Source organism: Erinaceus europaeus, chromosome 11 (assembly GCF_950295315.1).
Source record: "Erinaceus europaeus chromosome 11, mEriEur2.1, whole genome shotgun sequence".
Lineage (NCBI taxonomy): Eukaryota > Metazoa > Chordata > Mammalia > Eulipotyphla > Erinaceidae > Erinaceus > Erinaceus europaeus.
In genome coordinates, this window is record NC_080172.1 from 85,610,904 (window position 1) to 85,638,170 (window position 27,267).

The 27,267-nt window shown below is 34.3% G+C and overlaps 1 protein-coding gene across 2 annotated transcripts in view; it reads right to left on the minus strand.

Annotated features, from left to right (window-relative positions):
* COL11A1 (collagen type XI alpha 1 chain) overlaps nt 1–27,267 on the minus strand; it is a 188,587-nt gene that overhangs the window by 151,064 nt on the left and 10,256 nt on the right. For both annotated transcript variants that reach the window (XM_007532663.2, XM_007532666.2), the window contains exons 2-4: nt 15,846–16,013; nt 12,522–12,735; nt 8,135–8,297 (exon numbers count right to left, since the gene is read on the minus strand). In XM_007532663.2, the coding sequence (XP_007532725.2) occupies nt 8,135–8,297; nt 12,522–12,735; nt 15,846–16,013 (545 nt within the window). The remainder of the gene's footprint in view (nt 1–8,134; nt 8,298–12,521; nt 12,736–15,845; nt 16,014–27,267) is intronic.

Below are 27,267 nucleotides of genomic sequence, written 5' to 3' on the forward strand. Positions count from 1 at the left end.
GCATATTCCTTTTTATTTTTTTAATGTAGCATTGTTTTACACGACTATGCACATCTTAGAAGTGCAATTACATACCTCTTCAAAATTTATTGCCACACCACATCAAGCACCAAACTAACACTATTCCTCCACCAAAATCTATATGATCCCCTCCATCTTCAGCCCTTGACCCCATCCCAACCACTTTGGTCAACTCCCTTTTGAAGCTCCAGTCTAAATGTCTGTTTACATTTGATTTTTCTTATTGCCTTGCTGTCCTTTATATATCCAATATGAGTGACATCATTCAGTGGTTTCCTTTTATATAAACCCTTACTTCTGGTAGGATCCATTTAGTGAATTTCTTCACTATTTATCTGAAAAACTCATTAACATTTCCAAATGATAATATGTGGGTGGAATATCCTTGGTTCTAAGGACTATTCGATATTTCTGGACTACAGTACCTCCTCCAATACTGGCTTTCCCCTGTTTGATGACTGGAGGCCCAGCCAAAGTGGCTGAACCTGTACCCATGCCAGCTTTAAGTTCTTCCTTGCTTCAGACTACTCTTGCCACACACATACCCTCTATTCAGCAACTTTACCCATGTCAGAGCTCTTTATCCATCTCAAGGATGTTGGCACCACTTATTTCTGACTTTTACAAGAGCCCCTAGATTTCTCATCAGCATGGCAGATCCATCCCATGCTGATTTATCAGTCTGGTAGATCATTTTCTTTAACCACTTATAACTGGATAGGTTGCCACCAGACAGGTTCAAACAACACAGTCCTATTCCCATCCCACTGGGAGACTTTCAGACCTCACCAAACTGCTTCCAAGACAGACCTATGAACTTACTATGGTTTTTAACTTGTCTTTCTGCTGGAGAGTCCTTCTATGTATTTATTTATTCAGGTATTGTAATGTTTAATTCTTTAATTTTTGTTAGAACTTTAACTTATCTTCTATTAATCTCATTTCTGTGAGCATCCTTAAGATAATTGTTATGTTTGAAAATCTCTAATGTATTTGCTTTTTCCTCAGAGATTTTTTTTTTTTTGATTCATCACTGAGAGTCATTTCTTATGTCTTCGCATTATGCTTAATCTTCTGAAGATCTGTGCTATGGTTCTGTGCACAAATGTGACAGTGACAAAGAATTTGAGGCTGTGAGTGCTAGGCAACCACTGGCCTGCTCCAGGCACAGGCATACACTGAACAGAGGCTGAAGTTTTAGTCCCTACTGGTGGCAGTACACACAGTAGGACCAGTAGGGAATCAAGTCTTTGAGGCTGTAGACTGGCAACAGAGCAGAGCACGCTATAGGATTTAGCTGTCTGATCTGGTGTCCTCAGGACACTTTCTAGCTATAAAAGTGAAGTTTGTTTGCTAGCAGAAAGGACTGAGTCAGGTAAGGACTAATATGTTTGTCTGCCTCTATGGTTTGCTTTTAGGAAACTGGATCCTAACAATGAGCCCAAAAGCCCTGATATCAGAAAGGTTCATAGGTCATCAGGATGACTGCTGCTATGATTTCCACCTAACTTATAGTATATGATTTCTTGTCATAAGTTAGAATGTCCTAAGTATAATGATAATCATAGTACTAGGTGCTAGTGTTTAGTAGCCCTCAGACACTTGACCCCCAGATTAAAGTTTAGAATCTGCCCAGCCCTATAATTCAGTTAATCTGTGCACAAAGAATCTTATCTTTGTCTCACTGATAGATTATATTGTTCTAGGAGTCTGGAAGGTGGAAGGAAAAAGACAGTTTGGAATAGCTTATCCCTGAATTTTCATGAGTATAATAGCAATCTGGTACCATAATTGCCAGTATTTAAAAGCATGTCGAGAATGCTCCAAATTTCATTATCTGTACTTCTATTTGCGGCATTTGGACCTTTCACTCTCAGTAAGGTAAAGCATATCACCAGATCCCTCTCCCTCTAGGTACACCTTGGAACAACCTGGGTAGAATTCTATTTCATGGTGAAGTGTAGAGATGTCAAAGGAATGTGAGAAATTAGAGTAAGACTGTACATCTGAGGGCTGGTGAAGTAGCTCACTTAGTATTCTGGTTTGCCATGTGCATGACACAGGTTCAAGCCTAGTTCCTACAGCACTGAAGGAACTTTTGGTGCTGTTGCCTGCCTCTCCCATTCATGTTCTCTCAGTCTCTTTCTCTCTCTCTCTCCACTCATTCTCTCTCTCTCTCCCTTTGTCTCTCTCTCCACTCATTCTCTCTCTCTTTCTCTCTCCACTCATTATCTCTCTCTTTCTCTCTCTCTCCACTCATTCTCTCTCTCTCTCTCTCTGTCTCTCTCCCCCTCCCTCTTCTGTCTCTAAAAATACTGTGAACTGGAAGACTATGAAGAAATAAGTATCTTTCCTTTTTTCTCCTTAAACAATTGGATCAATTTATTTAATTAGAAAAGAATCATCCATCTGACATTATAGAACACTAGTTACGGAAGAAAAAGGCTTTATTCAGTAGTGACATCATCTTTAGAAGAGTCCACGGACTTCAACAAGTTAAAATGAGTGATATATGTGTTCAATGCATGACCATATTTCCCCAAAAAATAACTATGTAAAGTGTGAATTTAAGATTTTATAATTAAGTACTAAAATTTCTATTATTTTAGATTTTAATTATTTTATTTGAAACATGATAATTTAGTAAAGCAGATTTCAGTATTAAAAGTTTAAAACTTAAAGGAAAAACTTGTTTTGGTGGCTACAAACAAAAGGTAAACAAGTTATTTGCTCTAAGAAAGTTTACATCTTAATTTATTGTTTCAAATTAAAGAAATCAACCTTTCCCCTTTTAATGTGAGGCTTAATATAATCACATTTTAGGACAGGGTATTTTTAGATATAACATTTTTATAGGATTTAGCTATTCCTAAAGGACTGGAGAAACTAATTCACCTGTTTGGTGAAAATGCATCCTGAATAGGGTCTGTTTATTTGGTTTGAAATAAACTTCTTTTTTTTACGATATGCCAGTTTTAAACTTAGTGACTAAATATATGTAAGTACCTTTCTTTAATGTGTACTACTCTGAGCATTAATTTTTGATCAAATAATCAATATATGTTACTTGCCAAGAAACTATACTCTATCTGCCAGAAGACAAACTTGACAGTTTATAGTCAATATATGTTACTTGCCAAGATACTATACTCTATCTGCCAGAAGACAGACTTGACAGTTTATAGTTTGGGCTGCTGTGTTTAGCCACTGAATCTATATTGTTAAATTGAATTCTTTATCTCAGTGGAATATAAAATTCACAAGGGTAAGATTTGATCTCTCTTTTCTCTGTTTTCCACTGTATCATCAATAAATCTATATATAGTTGGTATACAATAAATGATTGTTCAGAAATTTAATCACTTTTTTTTAGAGAAGTCTGGGCAACTAAATTATTTAACAGGGCTCTGTTTCACTACCTATAAATTAAGAATAATATTATTATATTTATTTTAATTTCCTAGAGATGCCTTAACACTAATGCATATGCAAGAAGTTCAAAGCTATAAAATATTTATAAATTACATATTTTGTAGCATTTGGTGAGAGTTATAAGAGATTACATATTTCAAAGGAGTATTTTTTTAGACAACACAAATCTGCAAAATCTAGTAAAGCTTCTGGATAACCTATTTACAGTTATTCCAAAAGAACTCCCACCCTGCCTTCTATGTACTAGAAGAAAAATACATGAAACCAGTTCCTATCAAGTGTTTTTGATAAAAAAAAAATAGCTTAGCAAAGCTATACAATAGTCCATTAAGATAGTTCATTCAGATATCTTCTGGACACTAGAATGTGTGATCACGTCTTGATAACAAAACTTTGTTTAAAATTATCTGGTAGGTCTTAGTGAAGACTTTTATTATATATCCAAGAATAAAACTGACATTAAATCTTAAACATGGTATAAAGTTTTCTAAAGAAATAACTACACCTATCAGAAGACTAATTTTAAACCTATGCTTCCTGTCTACTCAGACATTTGAAGTTCCCAAGACATTAAATCTCATGAAACTTTCTGTATGGTTAATAATTCTTTTTCAACTACTTTATGTAGTAAAGGAAAGATACCAAAATGCTTAAAGTTTTAGTTTAATTGGAAAATGCATGTGATCACTTCTGAACCATAATTCAAAAGAAAAAATGAGGAAAACCACAAAATTACAGAAAGAACTGCTAAGCACTCAGTTTGTATAGATTTAAGGAATCAGTTTTCAGAAAATGAGGAGTGTTCTTGCATTACTGTTTGTACTGTTAATTCAGCAATTATTTACCAAATGTTATAGAATATGCCTATAAGTTGTACAACGTATGACCACATGCCCATACACACAAACCTTTTTATCTTAATGTTTTGAATTATTACAGAAATATAATAAATTATAGCTGTCATTATTATAGCTGTAATTATATATATAGCTGTCATAATTATATATATTATATATAGCTGTATATATTATATATATTATATATAGCTGTATATATTATATATATTATATATAGCTGTCATACTTATAGCTGTTATTATATTGCATCAAAAATGCAGTATAATAACATGACTTTTTTAAAGAAATGTAACAAAAATTACCTCCTTGTTCCTTATTTGCCACAGCTGATATTTATATCTTGAATTAGTAAGTGTTAAATGTTTACTTATTAATACAAAAAAATGTTTCAGGTCCTATTTAAATACTAGATATAGCACAAGTACTGGATATTACCCTGTTGGAACTTGCATTCTAGAGGGAGTAAAAAAAAATCATCAAACCGTAGTATAACAGTAAGTGGTAATTATTTTAATAGATACTCTTTATTAATAATTTGGATTTCAATTGAAAAAAAAACTGGCATAAACCTTGCTAAGGAAAAATGTAGAAGTAGAGATGCTATATTGCAGAGTATGATCATCAAGAGTTTTAGTAATAAAATTATGTTGCAATATGACAGCTGAGGATTTAAAGGAGTAAGAAATGCAAATAGCCAAGGGAGCACCTTCCAGAGACAAGGATTATAGATCCTGGTTCTGAAGGCTGAGGCAATACTCATGGGTTCATAAATGAATGGTTTTTGCCCAACTCCATGTTAGCTATCAAATTAAAGCAAAAACTAGGAAAATTATAGGACACTAGGAACATATCTAAAATAGACTTCCTTACTATTTTCTACCCTAAGATCCCTGTTCTCATCTGCTCTATTTCCTACTTTCTGGTTCCTGTTCATTAATCATTTTGCCCTGTTTTATGTCTTTATGTCTTTCAGTTACCATGTTGCAGATCCTATCATGATTCCATCCAGACTTCCCTGTGTTGATGATCTCAACAACGTATCCTAGAACCTCACCTCTCCAGAGCCCTACCCCACTAGGGAAAGACAGAAGCAGACCACAGTTATGGATCGACCTGCCAATGTCCATGTCGTGCAGAGAAGCAGTTACAGAGACCATAACTCCCACTTTCTTCACCAAAAAAAAAAAAAAAAAAAAAGAATTTTGGCTCATACTCCCAGTAGGAGAGAAATGATCAGGGGAAGATGATCAGAGAGCTCCAAACCCCACGTGGACCTAGACAGAGAGGAGAAAAAAGGAAGGGCATTTGGAAGTAGTAATAGGTGTAGATGTGACTTGGGATGGAAGAGAAGATGGGACCATAGAAAAAAATGGGAAAATATATACAAATATTGACAGATAGTTACAGAAATAATTGTTAGTCCATATCTGCAACCTTGGGAGAACTGCTATAGCTTCCAATGAAGGGATGGGATACAGAACTCTTGGTGGGAACCATATGGAATTATAACCCTGTCATCTTAAAATTTTGTAAGTCAACATTAAGTCACTAGTAAAAATCAAAATATATTTAAAAAGTATGGTCAGAGGAGTCATTAATCAAATTAATAAAGAAGAGAGTATTGTCAGACCACTTAGAAGCCTGCTGAACGCTGAAAGAATTTTTGTATTAGAAATAAACATTCACTGGAGGAGAAGAAGCAGGAAAGTGATTTTTCATTCATTCATTCATTCACTTTCAATTAAGTGCCCTTTAACAGGAATAGGCTTGTTATATATTAAAAGTATATGAAACCTACTCTAATTATTGGAGGCTTGCTACTTAGAGACTAAAGAAGATAGCAACTGAAAGATTAATTAAAAGTCTCTTGTAATTACCTAAGAAACAGAAAACTTCATTACATTCTTGTAATGTACTGAAACAAGAAAACAGTAAACCATTTTTAGAATGCAATAGGCAGAATAAAACTCAGTATGGGATTCTGCACCTAGTGAAATCATATTCCAATAATGAAAGCAAAATAACTATACTCTCCAATGTAAGAAAACTAAAATAGGGGCTAAGTGGTGGCGCACCTGGTTAAGCACACACAGTACAGTGCAAAAGGACCCAAGTTCGAGACCCTGGTCCCCACCTGCAGGGGGGAAAGCTTCACTAGTGGTGAAGTAGGTCTGTAGGTGTCTCTCTGCCACTCCCTCTCTATCTCTCTTTATCCTCTCAAGTTCTAGCTGACTCTATCCAGTGGATAAATATAATAATTAAAAAAATAGAAAATGAAAAGAAATCACTATTAGCAATCTACATAGTAAGAAAGTCTAAAAGAAGATGTTAAACTGATGAGAAAGGTGGATCTTCAGAAATGAAAAGCCAACAGAAATAAAAGGTTAGTAGTAATAGCAATATTCAGATTAGATGTAAGATATATTTTTCTCCTAAGAACACTAAAGTTTTATTATTTCTTTATTTGTCCTAGCTGAGACATCAGCACTCCAACTCTACTTTATCAGAGAGGAAGACAAGAAAGACAGAGAGGGAGATGCATCACAGCACTGAAACTTACTTCACTGTGGTAGCCATATGGTATACCAGAGGCTCAAGCCTGAGTTGAAGGTTTGAATATGGCAAAGCAAGAGCTCACCCAAATGATCTATCTTACTGGTCCAGGAACACTAAATGTTTTTGACTAATGTAAAAAAGATAATGTATGCTTATATTTTTAAACATTAAAAATTAATACTTATTACTATAGACAGAGAGAAATGGGACAAGAGAGGGGTAAAGAGACGGAAAAAGTCTGCAGCACTGCCTTACTGTTTGTGAAACTTCCTAGCCTTCCCACCTGCAAGGGGGAACCCGTGGCTCTAACCTGGGTTTTTGCTCATGGTAACTTGTGCACTTTATTAGCTGTGCCACTATCCTGTCTCATGTTTATATATTTAATGCTTGTAGATACACTATAATTATCAGTACATTTCTACATACTGAATTAACATAGCACTATACTATGTGGTATGTCATAATATTTCAAGATATATTTTGTAACTCTTGAAAAATTTTCCTTTGCAAAGTGCATGACCTGGGCTTAAACCTGGCCCCTATAAAAGGAGGCTTCAGTGCTATGGTGTCTTCCCCTCTCTCTGTTTATTTGAAAAATAAACCTAAAGTAGTGAAGCTCCAGTGATAACAAAAAAAAAAAAAAAATCACCACAATAAAAATATAGTAAACTACCCAAAAGATAAATTTAAATGAAATACTATACAAGATTGAGATAAGGTTCCAGCATGAGTTACTGGGTCCAAGGACTGAAAGATTCAGAATGAATACTATTACCATAGTTGGCGGACTCTGAATAGAAAGAAGATTTTTGCCATAACCATGAACTTAAAAGTTCATTTCTTGCAACATGGCCTGTATTTTTTTTCTTGAAAATATTCACAGTGAACAGAGAAAGGCAGAATATATGAGTTGTCCATTTTCCCCCAAATTAGTCCCTTGGTGAAAGAAATGAAGAAAACTTTCTTTTCCCAAATAAAATAGCACAAAGCATGAAGAGTAAAGCCATGTGTCCTTCCCAGGAGAATAGCATGCCTGTGTTCACATCAACCAATCTCTTTAAATGTTTCCCAGACATCACTGTCATCATTGTTCAGTCATTCTCTTAATTAACAATAGAAAACATCACCATTACACCCAATGGGGAAGAAAGTAGGTCAACCTTCAAGTTTTCATCTTTGCTTTATAGCATAAGTTGATAGTTACAGTTTTGAACTCAATTTACCTGATTTAAAAAGAGGTAGCTTAGCATAAGGTTTATTATATTTACCTCAAAAACTTCTTCCTCAAAAATTCTTGCTCCAAAGACTATGATTCCGTCGGTGTCAACAACTGCTCTCTCACTTCTATCAAGTGGTTTTGTGGTTTTCTTCTTACAGTCAACAATCATTGTCACAGTTTTCTTTTCCACACTGATTGCTACCCGATGCCACCTTAAAAAGCCAAATAATTTTTAAATAAACTTCAGAGACTATTTTTGCCAAATCTACACTAACATACCATGTGCTTTAAATTGTAAAAGTGAGCTGATAATCATGTGAGGAAAGAGTCACTTATTAATAGGCTTTCTGTTTGCCCGGAGCAAAAGAATGCATGAACGATGCATGCCAAGATGAGGGTATCTGATAGAGATTTGGAAGGATATGGGGTAAGTAATAGTACTTATGTATGCAAATGCTTTATTCTAAAGTGGAATTCCACTTTTAAAAAATTCTGCTCTAGAGATGCCCTGAGATTAACTGTAAAAAAAGGTATGTCTACTAATTGAATGACTGCTCCATCTGGAGCAACTGAACTTTCTGTTTGTCCAGTACAATGTGCTCCTCTGTCTTTATACACATTTATTTCAAGTGCTTTCATTCCTTTTTTCCACTTTAATTTTAAGACAGTTGTAGATCACTAGTATGAGCAGGATCCAAGACTGACACACAATATCTTCCCTTCTTTCCATGGTTGGCAAGAAAGAGAAACTCTGAAAAAAATCAGTCAGCCCATGTGTGGAGTGAGAGTCTCAACTCATTCTGAAGCTACTGCTCCAGCTAATTCAGAACAGTGATGACAGGCTTAAGGAAGAAATATGGCCAGCCCTTTGGAAACACATATACCTTAATCATAGTGCAAAATGGTAGGTCTTATTAACTTTATCTGTTACTAACATAAGCCACTAAAACATAGCTCACGTGGATTTTGCAAGCCACTCTGGTTTATTTTTTCCAAATCTAAAGAGCTAAATTAATATTCCAGAATGTCTAGTACTAGCTCTATAAAGTACCCGAAAAGTTTCAGGAGTCCTTCCTAAAATGTCTATTTCATGTGAGTTGGCAGCGTTACTGATGAGGACCAAGTATATTTCCATATAGTCTTAATCATTTGTTTTTCCACAGCACATTCAACTAGCATGAGGACCAGCTTGCTTTAATTTTTTTTGGATTTATATAATAAGCTACTAAGTGCTGAGAGAGTAAAATTGCCATATATTTCTACCCCGCAAAAAAGTCTGTCTTAGGGAGTAGGGTGGTAGCAGCAGGTTAAGTGTACTTGGCGCAGAACTCAAGGACCAGAGTAAGGATCCTGGTTGAAGCCCCTGGCTCCCCATCTGCAGGGGAGTCGCAGTGAAGCAGGTCTGCAGGTGTCTATCTTTCTCTCCCTTTCTCTGCCATCCCCTCCTCTCTGCATTTCTCTCTGTCCTATCCAATAACGACAACATCAATAGCAACAACTACAATAAAATAAGGCCAAAAAAAGGGAATAGATAAATAAATAAATATTTTTAAAAGTCTGTCTTAAATTATTTCCACAAGTTTGTAGACACATGCTTTCATTAACAGAAAATAAAGTGGTTTCTACTTATTGGAAGTTGACTCAGACTCTATCCTTAATATTTTTGTTGAATTAGTTCAAGCTCCAATAAAAAAACTCTATGAAAATCAAAGCATTGAGTAAAGTATTCCCAATACTGCCTATTAAGTTTTCTTTTCTACACTTTCATATTTTAAAAGTATGTCTATCTTATATTCAAAGTACATAGACAACCAACCCAGTGTCACCTAACTTCGTCCATATTTCTATCTTTTTCACCTAGATTCCTAACTAATCTCTGCTTCTACTTTGATGTAATCAAGATACAATATTAAAATATCAATTAATCAAATTCTACTCTGTGCAAAACCATTGACTATTCACAGAAAAAGCATAAGTACTTATTCTACTTCATGATTGTTTTCTGGGTCCTGTCTGATCTCATGTCCATCACTTTGATTTCTAATTTCCTGTGCTAACCGTATCAAAGAACTACCTTATCTACAATAGTACACTTTATCTAATATACTCTATGTTAGCTAGTACAGGACACTGTATCAAAAATACTACATTCAACACTCTTGGAGTTATTTTCATGCATAGAACTATCTTCATTTTTCATAGTATTATTAGTGATAATGCAATTGTTTTTGAAACCCTGCTTTTTCCTGGCACTGGGGCTGGAATGTTTATGGGTTTGAGGAAGAAACAACAAATGTGGATTGTTTTTTTCCATCACTATTCCCTCAGAGGACTACTACCAACCATTCTAGATTGGATAAGACTATTGTTTTAAGGCCAGGAAGTTATCTCTGCCTATTAAAGTACCTGCTGGAATGGCTAAGGCCTGAGAAGCCCTAACTTCAGTTTGCCACACTACCTTATCACAAGCTGGCCCTCTCTCTCCTCTTCTTACACCTACACTCTCACAAACAGAAAAAAATTAATTATTTTTAAGAAAAACTTTGGGGGGGGGAGGTAGTGGCACACCTCATTAAATGCTCCCATTACAGTGTGCAACGATCCAGGTAAAAGCCCCTAGTCCCCACTTATAGGGGGAAAACTTCATGAGTGGTGAAGCAGGGCTGCAGGTGTCTCTCTCTCTCTGTCTCTCTGCCTCTCTATCCCCTCCTCCCCTCTCAGTTTCCCTCTGTCTCTATCAAATAACAAATAAATTAAAAAAAACTCTTTAGAAAACTATGTTCAGCAACAAAATACCAGGTAAGTGTTTAATATATATTTGTATTACTTCTCTAAACAAGAATACATACAATACACAGTATTCAGAAGCTAACATGATATTCAGAAAAGCATTACACTTACTGAATAGTCTGAGTTATATGCTATACCAACTACTTTCCAAAGATATTTTCTGTTTCTTCCAATTCCAATCAGGTAATGTTATACAAGTTAATGAAAAACACTGCTTTTCAGTTCCCTTGTCTGTAGCTGGGTTTATACTATTACTTTCTTAAAAGTAACTCTTCAAAGCGTAGCAGAAAATTAAATGCATTAATAATGCATAAAGATGTGTAAACAATACATGGCACCCAATAGGTACTGCATAAGGCTTCATTTGTTTTCCAACATTAACTTTATTGGTAATTGTTCTATCTAATCAGTTCATTTTTCTCCTCACTCAGACTAAACTCACTTGCAACTACTTACATTATGTTTATAGCATTATCTCCTATATTCCTTACTCATCTTCATTCCACTCTGGTGAGCTACCTTGACTTTGCTTAGACCAAATCACACACAGCTAGAATGACAGTGCACGCATTTGCTTCCCTTTCCACAGAATAGTAACTTTTCTTTTATTGTCAGACCTGTTTCCTTCAACCTTTTTCACATGCTACCTTTGTTTAGAAATTTTCTCTGATCTCACTCTGTAAAACAGCAGTTCCAGGACTGGGCAGTAATACAACTGGTAAAGCAAATATGTTATAATACGCAAATAACCAGGTTCCAGTCCCCAGTCATCACTTGCAATTGGGAAGCTTTATGAATGGTGAAGTGCAGATCTCTCTCTCCTTCTCCCTCCCCTTTTCCCTCCCTCTCCCTCTCCCTCTCCCTCTCCCTCTCCCTCTCCCTCTCCCTCTCCCTCTCCCTCTCCCTCTCCCTCTCCCTCTCCCTCTCCCTCTCTCTCTGTATTCCCTCACTCTCTTTCAATTACTTTGTGTCTATTCAAAAAATTTTTAAAAAAATTAAAAATCACAATTCCTGGACATCCCCTATCTTCTGAAATATTTTATTTCTCTCTCACTTAACAATATCTGATATATTACTAATTAATATGACATTTTGTGTTAATTTTTTGCCTATCCAGTCTGTATATAATGAATTATTAGGTATTTTATTGTTTTCTGTATTCCTATACTGCCATTCCCTACTTAAAAAAGAAAGCAGGAAACCAGGTGGTGGAACACTGGTTAAGTGGGTATATTACCATGCACAAGGACCATTATTCAAGCCTCAGCTACCCACCTGTTGAGGGTGGGATTCATGAACATTGAAGCAGGTCTGCAGGTGTCTGTATTTTTTTCTCCCTTTCTATCTCACCACATCCCCTCTAAATTTCTCTCTGTCCTATCACATGAAATAGAAAGAGGAAAGAGGAAAAAAAAATAGCTACCAGGAACAGTGGATTCATTGTGCCAGCACCAAATCATAGTGATAATGCTGGTAGAAATACTATAGGTAGCTAAATAAATAGGTGGATATGTAACAACTGTATCACACAAACACAAATATTTGTCAGATAATTCAATGAAATAGTTGCTATAAATATAGCTAAACCACTAAGCTATATAAGCTGTAAGCAATATAGCTAACCATTAAATTATTGTGTCACTTACTTGCCATCTGCTATGTTAACAGTTCTGAAGAGAGGGTAGTCTTCAGGGGCAGGTTTTCCAGTGTGATCTTCATATAGGAAAACAGGTGATCTCCCAACTTCAACACCAATTTGCTGAATACCATGCTCATTGTATATAGATAAAAGGAAGGCCTGGATTCCTTTTTTGGGTTTTACTGTAAATAATATTGAAAAATCTTCCGGAAAAGTTGCTCCTAAGAAGTCAAACAGAAATTTCACGTTTCAATTATTCCTAGCTCACACCATTATTATTTAACATTCCAGGGAGTCTTAAAAGTCACCTCAATTATATGGTGACATCTTTTCAACTTTCTCTGCAATACTGATCCAAGTTTTAATCAAACTTTGAACTAATTCCTTTAAAGTCCACTGATTATGTAAATTGAACTCAAAATTAGGAAACAAGACCATAATGTTTATTCAGTATGAAATATAGTAAACATTTTTAAAATGTTGAACTACTGATTTGGGTTTAAGGTATAAGATACGTATTTTCTTCTTGTTTAATCTATGGGTCAAACACTGTAACTATACAAAATGTGAAGGGTTTTTTTTATGTCCAAATAAATCATTTTATTTGCTTATAGTAGATTTCTCATTTTATTTTATATAAGATAGAGAATTTTACATGAGAAAGAGAGACAGAGAGGCAAGCCACAGTACCACTCTACCTACACAATGCCTGGGATCCAGCTAGATTCCTCAAGCAGTCAAATTCCACATGCTACCAGTTGAGCTATCTCCCTACCTGCTTCATTTGGTTTTATTTTATTCACACTGATGACTTTCTCTAACATGCAATCTACTCTTTTAGTTATTAAGTAAAATATACAAATTAAGTCCAAACATTTTATGTGCTAGATCAGGGGCAGTTTTATGAATGACAATTACTTTACTGTAATAAAATAGTGCCTTCAGGAGCTGAAAAGTGTGGGACCACATTAAATGTCTTAAAGCATTCATTTGCCTACATTTTATATTTGTGAAGTTTTTGTTTGTTTGTTTGTTTGTTTCTTAGTCATCCCATCTAAAACTAGAGAATTTCTGATCAATAGTTCCTATCCCGAATGGAGTTTCATTAATAAAAATCCTGTCAATATGTAGTGATTAATTTGCTACTTGGTTACGAAGACTATGCAGCCCAATTTTATAAAACTACAACTTCCAGTGATTTAATGAATACAAGCTTTAAATTATTAAAGTATTCTCCAATTTGAAATTAATCAGTATGTTTTAATGATAATATTTAAGCTATGATTCTCTATTAATCGATTTTTCTCTTTTGAAAATTCCCATTATTGAGGCTGGTAGGTAGCTCACCCTATAGAATGTGTGCATTGCCACACACTCAGTCTGGACTGAAACCCCACACAATATGGAAGTGCTACAGCTCTGGGAGAAGCTCTAGTACTGTGGTGTCTTTCCTTCTTCGTTTCTGCTTGCCTATCTCTCACAATATCTCTCTATGTATGTATATGTATGTGTGTGTATGTGTATGCATATTTATATGAAATTTTTAAAATGCCAAGAAGCAAAGGAGTGCATGTGGGAAGCCCCAACATCACTTAAAAAACTGTAATCCTTTTGTATTTATTCATTCGTGTAGATAAATAGAAAAGCAACAAATGTTTACTACTTATTTTGTTTCTATTTTTAAATTATTTTGTGTATTAAATGATTACTTTTATTCAGTTAAATGTTGACAGTCTTTACATTTGCGTTTGTTATATTTTTCCAACCACAAGTCATTGCAAAACAGAAATGCTTTTAAAACATTTATGAATGATGAAAATAAATCTTTCAAAATACATTAAAATGTCTTTCTGTTAAAAATCTGTCGTCTTATTTGGTAATTCCTTTTCACTGCGAGGAAGAGCCAAACCAGAGCACTGCTCTACCATTTACGATGTTCATTTTGTTTTTGTCTTTCATGTCTGCTGTTTGATTGTTTGCCCATTTATGTAGTACCCAAGATTAAGTCCAGGCTCTCACACATATGCAAGGCATACACTTTAGCACTGAGTCACCTACCAGACCTTTCTTTTATAATTTTTAACCCTCTGATTTACAATTTTCCTATTGGAAAAAAATTACCTTATAACACTAGGTAGCACAAGGTCTTTCAGGTTTAGACTGCATATAGTACAGCATGAATAATATAAATGATAATCATTTCTGAAATGACCCCAAAACACCAAAAGGTAATTCCTGTTAATATAAAATACTGATAATATAGTATATTGATATTGCAATAGATAATACCTACTAGATAAATATCAACTCCATATAATCCAAATTATATGTTCAGAAAAAAATCAGTGATTTGATTTCCTTTTCTATTAAATAAGAATGAGGAAATTAAACTCAGTAAATTTAAAGGATAAATAACCAGTGTCTACCCTTCATATAGTTGTACTGTTAAAAATATGATGCTGGGCGGGGTTGATAGCATAATGGTTATGCAAAAAGACTTTCATGCCTGAGGCTCCAAAGTCCCAGGTTCAATCCCCACCCCACCCCCACCACCATAAGCCAGAGCTGAGCAGTGCTCTAGTAAAAACAAAAACAAAACAAAAATAAAATTAAAATATGATGCTTAGAATTTTCCATTTCACTACTCAATTCCATTTTCTTACATTATCATTATTTTAATCATGATTTATAGGTACTTATTTCTAAGCCAATTCACACTTTTATGACAAGAAAAAATATTAACTAAATATTTTTCAACAAAGGTATGAAATTCTTCCAGTTAAAGATATACAAAATCTCTAGTTTTGGATACCCCAATATTTGTGGTAACTTACTTTTACCACATTTGACATAAGTTCAGGATCTATAAATAATCACATTGTTGTAGGTTATAACAGTTATAGGAAAAATATTTCCCCATATAAATTTATATTGATTTTAGAAAAACATCCACTAAGCTTAAATTTACATTTCCATTTAATCAGCATGGGCAATAATTAGGTTGCCACATCCCTACCAATAAATAAAATCTAAATGAATAAATGCAGAAAGTAAGATAGACAGTCATGACTTTAAGTTTTTTAATCTTGAAATAAAATGATTTATTAACTATTCAGATAGAAGCATATGTCATTGTGCTGAATCAACATTATCAAATAATAAATCACTAGTCAATTTCATTAGGTCACTTTAGTGACCACAATGAAATATTTTATTTGTGAAATAACGATAGGTCCAGCAAATAACAATGCATTATATGGCAATATTAAAGAAGAATCAGTAATAACTTAAGAGTATAGCAACAATGGTCATGGTAACAAAAAGCACATACCTGAAAACAACTGTTTTGTTGGAGCACTAATTTGTGCTAATTTTGAAACTCTGTAAGCAGTATCAGAACCTTTTGAATTTTTTCTGTTTGTGCAAAATCCTGTTGTTTTTGATATTCCCTCTGGAGATTTGTGAAAATCTAGAGCTTTTAGTACATCAACTGGAGCAGCTGAAAAAGTAAGAAATAAGAAAAATATAAATTAGCAAATTATTTAAAGTAAATTTAGTATTTTTACAAAGTAAGCAGTTGTCATTCCATTGTGCAAATATATTTATTAGCTGCCACATTTTCCTAAAATTGAATGGTGAGTTGAGGAGTAGGATAACACATAAAATGTAAACCTTAATATCATCATCAAATAAAAATTATCTCAAATTGGAATCAAATTATGTAAAACTTAAAGAGAAGGATCTTGTATATAATATCCACATATATATGCTTAATCAGGGATGAGTATGCATATGTGTGTTCATGTGTGTTTGGAATTTAGGATAATTTATAATAATGCACAAATTTTATGATATAGTTCAATTATAATTTGTAAAAACATTCACTCCAAGTAAAGGCACTATTTGGAATTAGAGTGAAAACCAGCATTTGCCCACATTCTAATTTCTATAAGATTCATTATTCTTCTATTAAGCATTAAAGAAAGGTAATTACGAATAAGGTTCAAATTTATAATACATGGTATATGTAAATGTTATATAACTATCTAATAGGAATAGGGACACACAAAAACCCCCACTTGTATTTTGTCCCTGCTTTACAAACCTCACTAGAAATCACCCTTTATTTTTCTATTTCTCTCTGTGTAAAAAAGTAGACTTGAAGCAGTAAAGCCCTAATGGTAGCAAATAAAATAATTAATAAATAATGAATAAAATATACAGTTACTAACTCATATTGTATACAAAATGAGAAGTGAAATGAAGTTAAAAAGACAGATAACAAATAAAATATTCTTGTTTTGAGTATCAATGCTAATTTTATATTTTATATATATACTTTTTTTTTACCAGCTAGTTTTTCCAGGGCAACTTTATGAAAATTTTTTCAAGTTTCATTATTTATACTAAAAAAAAGTCCTGCAAATAAGCAATTGTATTCTTTTTGTTCTATTTTTGTTCTATTTTCTTTTCTCCGTTATATGTCTTAGAGTATCTCACACAGCATTGTTTGTTGGCGAAAGCATACATTCCCCAACTACAATTCATTCCAGATAACTCCCATAACTTTGAAATGTTCTGTATAAAATAATCTTGTGAATTCTTCCTTTCTAATTGTGATCCCTTTGGTTACATTTGATTTTTTTCACTTAATTTTACTGATTTCACATACATGTGTTTATGTATAACATAGTTTAACAATATAGTTTTACACCTATATGTGTGTGTATATGACACGCCATGCCCAACATGAAGTTCCAGTGTCATCAAACAAAAAAAAGATCCCTCCACCTTTCTCCCCACTTCTTTTTTTACCCTTTCTCATAGTTCCTTCTAAAAGTATATTTTTTCAACTTCAAATTCACTTTGTGGAAACTTTGATTTATAGAATTGTCATTATCTGGTGGTAGCATTTCCATGTTTTCCCAAGAAAGATATAAGTACACCAAATCCTCATCCTCTTCCACTATGATATCTTAAAAAGCCTTAATGTATTATAATTAATTTACTATGAAAATGATACCACAGACATTTCAATGATTTTATTTTTTAATTGCAGGGAGGTGTGCTTAATAAAAACACGTTATTTTAAATTGTAAAATATAGTAGCATAATTACATTTGGGGGTTTGTGTAAATATCAGCACTATTTCCAAATGTTCTTAACCACTCCAATAGGAACTCTACAACTGTTAATCAATAACTGCCTAATCTTCTACCCAAAGCCTGATAATTTCTAATCTTAATTTTATGTCCATGAAATTCTCTATCACTATTTCTTTATATAAGTGCAATCATGCAATATTCCTCAAATGTTAAACATAGAATTACATGATCAAGCAATTCCAGTTCTAACTATATATTCAAAAGAACTGATCAAATAACTATATGTCAGTGTTCACAACAATATTTTTCACAAAAAAGTAAAAACAAATTACTTCTCTTAACAGAGGGATAGAGCTTTTAAATGAGAAATATACTTCCATTTGAATATTATTCAGGTATGTAAAGGAATACAGTTCTGATGAATGCTACAATATAAATGGAGCTTAAAAAAACAAACTGGATGCAAAAGAGCAAACATCCAGGGGCTTTCTGTCAGTTTGTTTTCTTTTGATTTGTTTTGTTTTCCCAACAAGGTTGTTACTGGGGTTCCACCAGACTCTTTTTCTAGAGTGTATGAGAGAAAAAGAGAAAGGGAGGTGAGGAAGAGGGAGAGGGAGAGGGTGAGGGAGAGGGAGAGGGAGAGGGAGAGGGAGAGGGAGAGGGAGACGGAGACGGAGAGGGAGACAGAGAGGGAGAGAAGACACAACTACACTACTTCACCACTAGTGAAACTTCTCCTGTACAGTTGTTCTTAGGTATCGGCTGGTTACTTGAACCCAGGTTCTTGAGCAAGGTAAATCAGCTCTTAATTCATGCAAGCTTCATAGTTTTTCCTCTCAAAATCCCTAGTCCCTCTGCCCTAATTCTGCTTTCTAGTCCTATTTTCAACTCTGAAATTATCTTCCCAGACAATAGTCTTAGCCCACCTGCATGTTAGCTATTGGGATCAGGCAAAAATGGCTAAAACCATGGGCCCTTTGAAATATATCTAAAATGGACTGCCTAGCTTCTTGCCACACCAAGACCCTTAGTTCCATCTGCTATGTTCTTACTTTTAGGTTCCTGATTATTAAACCATTTTTTTCTGCTTTATATCTTACTGCTTTTCAGCCACCAAGCTGTAGACACTACCATGATGCCATCCTGGCAGAAGACCTCACCAATGTATTCTGGAACCTCACCTCCCCAGACCCCTATCCCACTAGAGAAAGACAAAGACAAACTAGGGGGTATGGACTGACCTGCCAAAGTCCATATTCAGCAGAGAAGTAATTACAGAAGCCAGACCATCTATCTTCTATATCCTATGAGGAATTTTGTTCCATACTCCCAGATGGATAAAGAATAGGAAAGCTTCCAATGGAGGGGATGGGACACAGAGCTCTGGTGGTAGAAACTGTATGGAATGTACCCATCTTATCCTAAATTATTGTTAATCAGTATTAAATCACTAATAAAAAATCTGTAGTCCATAATGAAGTGTTTAATCAATCCACTGGAAAAGTCAAAGTAATGATTCATTATATATATATATATATATATATATATATATATATATATATATATATATATATATATATATATATATATGTGTGTGTGTGTGTGTGTGTGTGTGTGTGTGTATATATACATATATATATATATTCATAAAATGGGGCTTGATGCTATCACTATAAATCCACTACTCCAGTGGCTATTTTCATTTATCCTCCATTCTAGTTTATTTGATAGGACAGAGAGAGCTTGAGAGAGAGGAGGGGAAGATAAAGATAGCACAGACCTTCTTCACTGCTCAGGAAGCATTCCCCCACCCTCAGCCCCTGCAGATAGGAGCAGGGATTCAAACTGGTTCCTTATGTACTGGTAATGTGAGTGCTCAACTGGGCACACCACCACTGGGCTCCCATTTCCCCAATTATTAAAAATATATATATTTCTGAAAACAAGACATTTGTGAAAGATTAACTTTATCAATAATGGTATTCTTTAATTCAGTTTCTAATATTTAAAATAATTATAATGGAACTTAACAACTTCTTGTACTAATCTGACAATGACCAAAGTGTTAGTACCACACTAACCAGTCCTATTTTTTCTATTCATTTCCCCTTTCTCATAAAATTCAGAAAATAACTAAAATAATAAATAATAACTAAAATAGCTGTCAGATCCAGCCATTAAACTAAATTCCTTTCTGGCATTAACCCTCAGAAACTTGGCAGGATATTTTATTTTGTGCAGATGAAGAGAGTTAGAATAAGACTGAACATTAGAAATACTCCTAAAGCTTGTGAAAAGATCAAGTCTAGTATCAAGTCTATTTCACCACTCTCATTGCTATATCCTACAAATAATAAACCCTGTGAAAATATGAGTATAAATAGATAAAAGTGACCTTGAGACATTGGATTCATGTGTTCGTATTCTGCCTTAATTTCAACTCCATCCATATCTTAGAGTATTTTAATCTGAAGGATTCTGTTTCTAAGAATTTCATAACTTATCTGACTAAGTCAGCAAAAGCATATCTGCGTAGGAAAACACCTGAAGGGGGGTAAGGCTGGTAGCAGACATGAACACAGCTATAAAAATCTGTAACTCTATGAATAAAACAGTGCAGGTCCACAATGGTTGTCACAACTGCACAAGAATAAAAACTACATAAAGTGCACTACAGTGTTTCTTCTCTCCAAGCTATCTCTTAACATGATTGCCATTTCCAAGAGCACAGATTTTATTAAGACTTGTTCTTGTTCTTTCCTTCTTCCACACAAATATAGAAAAGAAAAGAAAAAAAAAAAACTCCCTCTATACCATTTAAGAGAAGTGAGTGTGTTTTTAAAGCCTCACAAAATTACTTGTAGAGATATATGATATATAATAATAACAATCTAATAATGGAACACAAGTTAAGATTTTCAACTTAAAACTACACAAGCATATTAAAGTAAAAAAACACAAAACTCAATCACTTAAGTTTTTTTTTTTTTTTCCATTGGGGTAGTCTGCGAGATGACACAGTAGATAAATCACTGGATACTCAGACATGAGTCCCAAGTTCAATTCCCAGCATCACATATGGCAGAGAGATACTCTGGTTCTTTCTTTTTTAAATTTAGTTTTATTTATTTATTTATTTATTTATTTGTTTGCTTGTTTGTTTGTTTTTGACACCTGCAGACCTGCTTCACCGCCTGTGAAGTAACTCCCCTGCAGGTGGGGAGCCAGGGGCTCGAACTGGGATCCTTAAGCCGGTCCTTGTGCTTTGCGCCACATACGCTTAACTAGCTGCACCACCGCCTGACTTCCTCTGGTTCTTCCTTTTATCTGAAATTTTTTAAAATTTATTTATTTTACCTTTTGTTGCCCTTTTTTTAATGTAGTTATTATTGTTGTTGTTATTGTTGTTGGATAGGACAGAGAGAAATAGAGAGAGAAGGGGAAGACAGAGAGGGGGAGAGAAAAGACAGACACCTGCAGAACTGCTTCACCGCTTGTGAAGCGACTCCCCTGCAGGTGGGGAGCCGGGAGTTTGAACTGGGATTCTTATGCCGGTCCTTGCGCTTCGCGCCATGTGCGCTTAATTCGCTGGGCTACGGCCCAACTCCCTTATCTGAAATTTTTATTTTCTTTTATAATAAACTAAAACTAAATTAAAGCACATTGAAATTTAGCTTTTTATGTGATCTTATAATAGCATTTATCAAATTCTCATAGTGTTGGTTATATACACATAACACTAGGTAACTGTATTTCATATTCTGTTAACTAAGATGCAATTGTTTTTTTTTATACTTATTTATTATTGGATTGAGACAGAGATAAATTGAGAGGAGTGGAGGAGATAGAGAAGGAAAGAGACAGAGATAACTGCAGCCCTGCTTTACCCACTTGTGATGCTTTCCCCCTGCAGGGAGGGGACCAGGAGCATGAACCTGGGTCCTTGCACATTGTAATTTGTGTGCCTAACCAGGTGCGCCACCACCTGCCCCCCATGCAATTTTAATGATTAAACATTAATTTAAATTTAAAGTTTAAAGGTTAAAATCAGCCATTATAACTTAACTTTGCTCAGCTAAAATGTAGAATTACATATGCAAAATAATCATTGAATGTCCTTGAAAACTTTGTTTCTATACTGTCAATATTGACAGAGTAAGTAGCAGCTCATATGTATACAATTCTGAACAATACTTGATAATATTTTTCTACATTTCATTTTATGCCCATAAGTATTTTAAATGGAAGAATAGCTCTGGCCAGTGCATTGTTCAACTGTCATGTAATCATTTTCCATGTAATTTCTCATCAACTTGTAAACCAAAACTTGAATGTTCATTTAAAATCCTATGTCTCATGTCACTTTGCAAATTAAATTCCCTCAGAGCAACCCATTAAACAACCAGATAGTACCACATATGTTGCTTTACAATCTTTATAATCCACACATCACAATTTATCCTCTTAGCTTTCTTTCCCCAGCATCTCCATCCTTTTTTTTTTTTTTCATTATCCCTTAACCTATCAGTGCTTTAACCACATTAAACTTAGACTTCTCAAGCCCACACTCCACTTTCTTTTGCCTTTGAGCCTTTACATATCTTACACTCATATCTAAAATATCTCTCTCTCCCTCTCTCCACCTCTCTCTCTCTCCTTCAAAATAAGTAGAATATAACTGATAAAATTCCTTTCAAATTTAGCCCTTTTAGAAGATTGTATGGAGAGTCCTTAAACAAATAAAAACGGAATAACCTTATGAATCCAGGAATACTACTCCTAGACATTTATCTAAAAGAAACTGAAACACTAATTGGAAGGGACATATACACCCTAATGTTCATAGCTACATTATCACAATAGTCAAAGAGTGGGATCAGCCTAAATACTCATCAACAAGTGACTGGCTAAAGAAGTTATGAGATATATATTCCATGGATTATTAGAAGCCATCGCTTCTAATTTCTATTCGCTTCTCCATCCCCAAATATTATACTTAAGCTGAAATAAACTTCTTTCTCTAAGGAGATAACTGAGGAAGTAACTCAGTGAATGCTGTGCAGAGCTTGCATGCATAAAACTTCGGGTTGGATCCTTAACGCTGCTTATACCTGAGTGGTGCTCTGGCCTCCCCCTTGCTCTCAATATCTTTCCTGTCACATAGATTAGTATTTTAAATTTTATTTTTGTCCCTTTACTAAGGACTTTCATTTTACATATTCTTAATATGCTAAGGACAGTTCAAATAGTAGAATTTACTAAAGAGCTTTTAAAAATTGATGTATGCCTAGTTCTACTTCAGAACTAGTAACTGTAATGACAAAGGTTGGAGCCAAGTATATGTAGGTTTTAAAAGTGTTCCAGATAAATCAAATTGTTAGTCAGGGTTGAAGCCTGGTAGACTAAGGTCTTGTCAAATTTTTAACTTCAATCTAAGTATTACTTTCTTCAGGAAATTGCTATTTATTCCTCCCAGGCTTGATTATATGACCTTCTTATATACCCAAGTGACTCATTGTCATCCTGCTTTATTATCTCATTTTCTCTCTAGACAATATGCATACAGTCTCAGTGTGTGTCTACACTATAATAATAGCATCTCTGTAACTTTGCAAACTAAAACTGTGTATTGTCACCTTTATAACAAAACTTATGTGTGTTTGTTTATGACTTAAAACTTGTATTTTCATAATGAAGTTAAGTTTGTTATCAGCATGCTGAATCTTTGTCAAATAAAGGTGTGAGGGGGCAGTTCTGAGACAGGAGGCATGGAGCCTCAATTAACCAGGACCTTGTGTTTATGGCGATTTTGTTCTCTGTTTACCTGTTTACCCCTAATTTTGAGAATCACCTTTACACTGTAGGAGGAACTTTCACACCTGGAAAATAGTAACCCACTAGGAAGGATAAGTAATCTCAAGTAATCTTGCAATGGGAAGCTGGCTCAAATTGGACTAGAATCTAGAATTTTAAGAGAAAGAGGATCACGAGGATGGGCTATTCTCTCTGTGACCCTTGTGTAATCTATTATGTGAGTTATACTGTATCTTAACACTGTTTCTATATGCTTTCTACTTTACACCTTGCAGTAATAAAAAGTTTGCATTTTATATACCTAAAAATCTTTTTCCTCTGAAACATACCCATAACACCTACCAGTTCTCTCTCTTTCTATTCCATTCTTTCAACTTTTCTTTTCCTGTCTCTCCTCTAACTTTGTGATTTATTATTCAAGTCTGCCTCCCCTGAGAGGTTAAATCCTCTGATAGTGACCTTAAACAATAATAATATTCACTGTAATGTGCCCATGGCATAATGTCTAGCACATAAAATATAATGAACTAATGGATAAGAAACTACATCTTGCCTCAGAGTTGAAGGTTCTTTTCCTGAGAAAGAAAAAAAGAAAGTTGGTAATAACAGCAATTTGAAAACCTTTTCATTTATGACTGTTTCCATAATTTGACTCAGTTCCATAGACAACATTAACAATTCAGCTTTCTATTTCCAGGGATTCATTACTGGCTGTAAAAATTAAATAATTCTGAGAAATTTCTCTAGCATGTCCTTATGTTATCCTAGATATATGGAACCCCTGGAGGTTTCCTGGAACTTAGACAGCTTAGGGACCAAAATGTGTCTCAACTCTATATTTTCATGTTTACTGCTCTGTTACCATCCTATGGTACAACTTAACTTCAATGCACTAATATTATTAACATATTCCCTTTTATAATCACTTTGTCTCTGTATTGCAGAGAAATACATTCCTTCATGTATACCTTAAGTCCATAATGACCAAAACATTATGTCAAGTATGATTTAAATGTATCAGTTATCATCAAGAACCCAAGGTGACTTTACAACTGATAATAACCCAAGAAAGAGAATGTTCATATTGTTTAATATGATGGGGGGGGGGGGGTTGTGTGGAGAGATAGCCAGGAATTGAGAGATTGGACTAAACCTGAAATACTTAACTCCTAAAATTGATAGGTAAATCTGGAAACAAATGACAACTTTAGGAAATTATCTCTATGTCCCTTTCTTCCTAGGAGAATTATTTAGTGTCCTCAGCATAAAGTCAGAGAAAACTGAAAGATCTTAATTTTTATTTATTTTTTTATTTATTGCAAGAGAAATATCATGTATAAAGAACCAGATACAAAATATAGCCTAAAGTAGCTGAAGTGAATGCAAGGAGAAAAACATGTTTTTAGCAAAGGAAATTAAAAAGGTGTTATAGATGCTATCAGAAAAATTAAATTTGAAGGCATACTAAAATCAGATTGTATAGATGGAGCAACTATAAGAAATATAGGTTTCAGAAGGGGAGTTCATGTTAAGTTTCTTTTTTTATTTGTTGTTATTATCTTTATTTATTTATTAGATAGAGATATTCAGAAGTGGAGACGGGAGAGGAGGGGAGATAGAGGAAGAGAGACAGAGAGACACCTGTAGCCCTGCTTCACCACTTGTGAAGATTTCCCCTGCAGGTGGGGATTGGGGGCTCGAACCTGGGTCCTTGTATGTTGTAACATGTGCACTCAACCAGGTACACCACCACTGGGCCCCCATGTTAAGTTTCTAATGGCTAGTATATATGACACTAGAAATAACTGAACAGGCAGTTAAGTATTTCATTATGTAGTTCAGGGAAAACATCAATGCTAAATAGAGCTTTTTGAATGGACAGACTATCAGTATTATTTAAAGTAATAATTGATGGTTGACATATTTCAAAACTCTATTTGACATAATTTTTTCTGAGTGAAATTTCTGTTACTTAAGAGTGTTTCTAAATAATGTTTTGTTCTCTCAAAAATCAAAAAAGCTATGTTGATTTAATACATTAATCTGCAGGAACAAAAACCAATATATTTCATGTCCTAAAAAGCTATAATTTGAGTAATAACAAGAATGCTCACATATGATCTAGAAATTTGAGGCTACCTCCTTATAAAGGATTTTATAATCCTGTGTACATATTTTAATGTATGTCCCTACAAATTAGATTATTAATTTCTTCATGTATACCTTAAGTCCATAATGGCCAAAACTATATGTCAAGTATGACTTAAGAGTGCCTGTTATCATCAAGAATCTAAGGTTTCATAGAAAGTTAGCTAGTCCAGGAACATGCACTAAAACTCCAGTTCCCTAGCTGTCAGAGTATTTGATAGTTTAAATAGGACTGAATCACTGAGCATGGACAGATATCAAAGTGTGCACTTCCTTGTCATTTTAGCAGCCTCCTTATACCTTTTCATTCGTATCATGACATCATACTATACATATAGTATTGAGTTATGCAGCACTTGTCCATAGCCCTAGACACAGCATTCATCTAGTAACATACATACTTCCACGAGAGTAGAGACTAGCATGTGATCTTTGTAGCTACAGCACCTCTATCGGGGATTGCTCAGGAGACAGTGAGTTAACTCTGTGCTTCTGGAAAAATATTCAATTATCAATTTTCTTATATAAGAAAAACTTATACAAACTTAAAGATGAAAATAAATCTTGGTATTAGTGAAATGAAAGATGCCTGTTGAGAGAATATAATATCTAAACATATATCGCTTACCAATCATATAGGTAAAATATATTCTAATTAAATATAAACATAAAGTTACAATTCTCAGATTCCATACAAAAACTACATGATCAAAATTCCTAGGAATAGAACTAAGAATGAACTTGATATCAAAGCACACCCTCTATCCTCTTGTCTTTAGTGAAAACTCCTTGCAAGTCATTTTTCATTCATTAAACACTTGTTGGCCATCTCTTATTGTGCTACAAATATAGGAATAAATGACAAGTGTTCTTAGGTGAAAAAGATGCATCTTGGCTTTTAATTTATAATCAGTAATATTTTATGAGACGTAATCAAGGAGGTTTCGGTATATACAATATGCTCTGGCACTTTATGCATGGCCATGTTCCCAGTATTCTTTTTATGGGAGAGGCATTTCTAGAGGATAATTATTAAAAAAAAAATTGTGTGTGTGTGTATTTTTGCCCGTTTCACTGATTATGGAGCATGCCTCTGCAGGTGAAAAGCAGGAGCTTACACCTGGGTCCTGGCATATGATAATATGTGCTCTTAACTGGGTGTACCACTGCCAGCCCCCCCTTAAAACTTCATACATTCATTACGTATGGAAGTACTCATAACTATGTCTAGTGTATAAACTATGTCTAGTGTATACTTTTTTAAACAGAATAAAGAATAATTTTACTAGAGTAATAATAAACAATAAGTATAAGTAAACTACTCTTTCTTATTGTTACTAACCAAATACAGGTTATCTCTAATAGAATGCAAAACTGAGAAAAAAGTTTAAAAGTTTAAATAATATTCCAATTATTACATTTGCTTTAAATATATTCTTTGTTATTTTAAGTACATGTATTTATTTATTACTGGATAGAGACAGAGAGAAATTAAATGGGGAGGAAGAGATAGAGTGGGAAAGAGATGGAAAGAAACCTGCTGCACTGCTTCATCACTCACGAAGCCTTCCCCTACGGGTAGGGACCTAGGTTTTGAAGCTGGTTCCTTGTGCACTGTGTTGTGTCCACTTAACAAGGTGCACCATGGCCTGGCCCCTACTACCTTTATATAGCAGTGCCATTCTT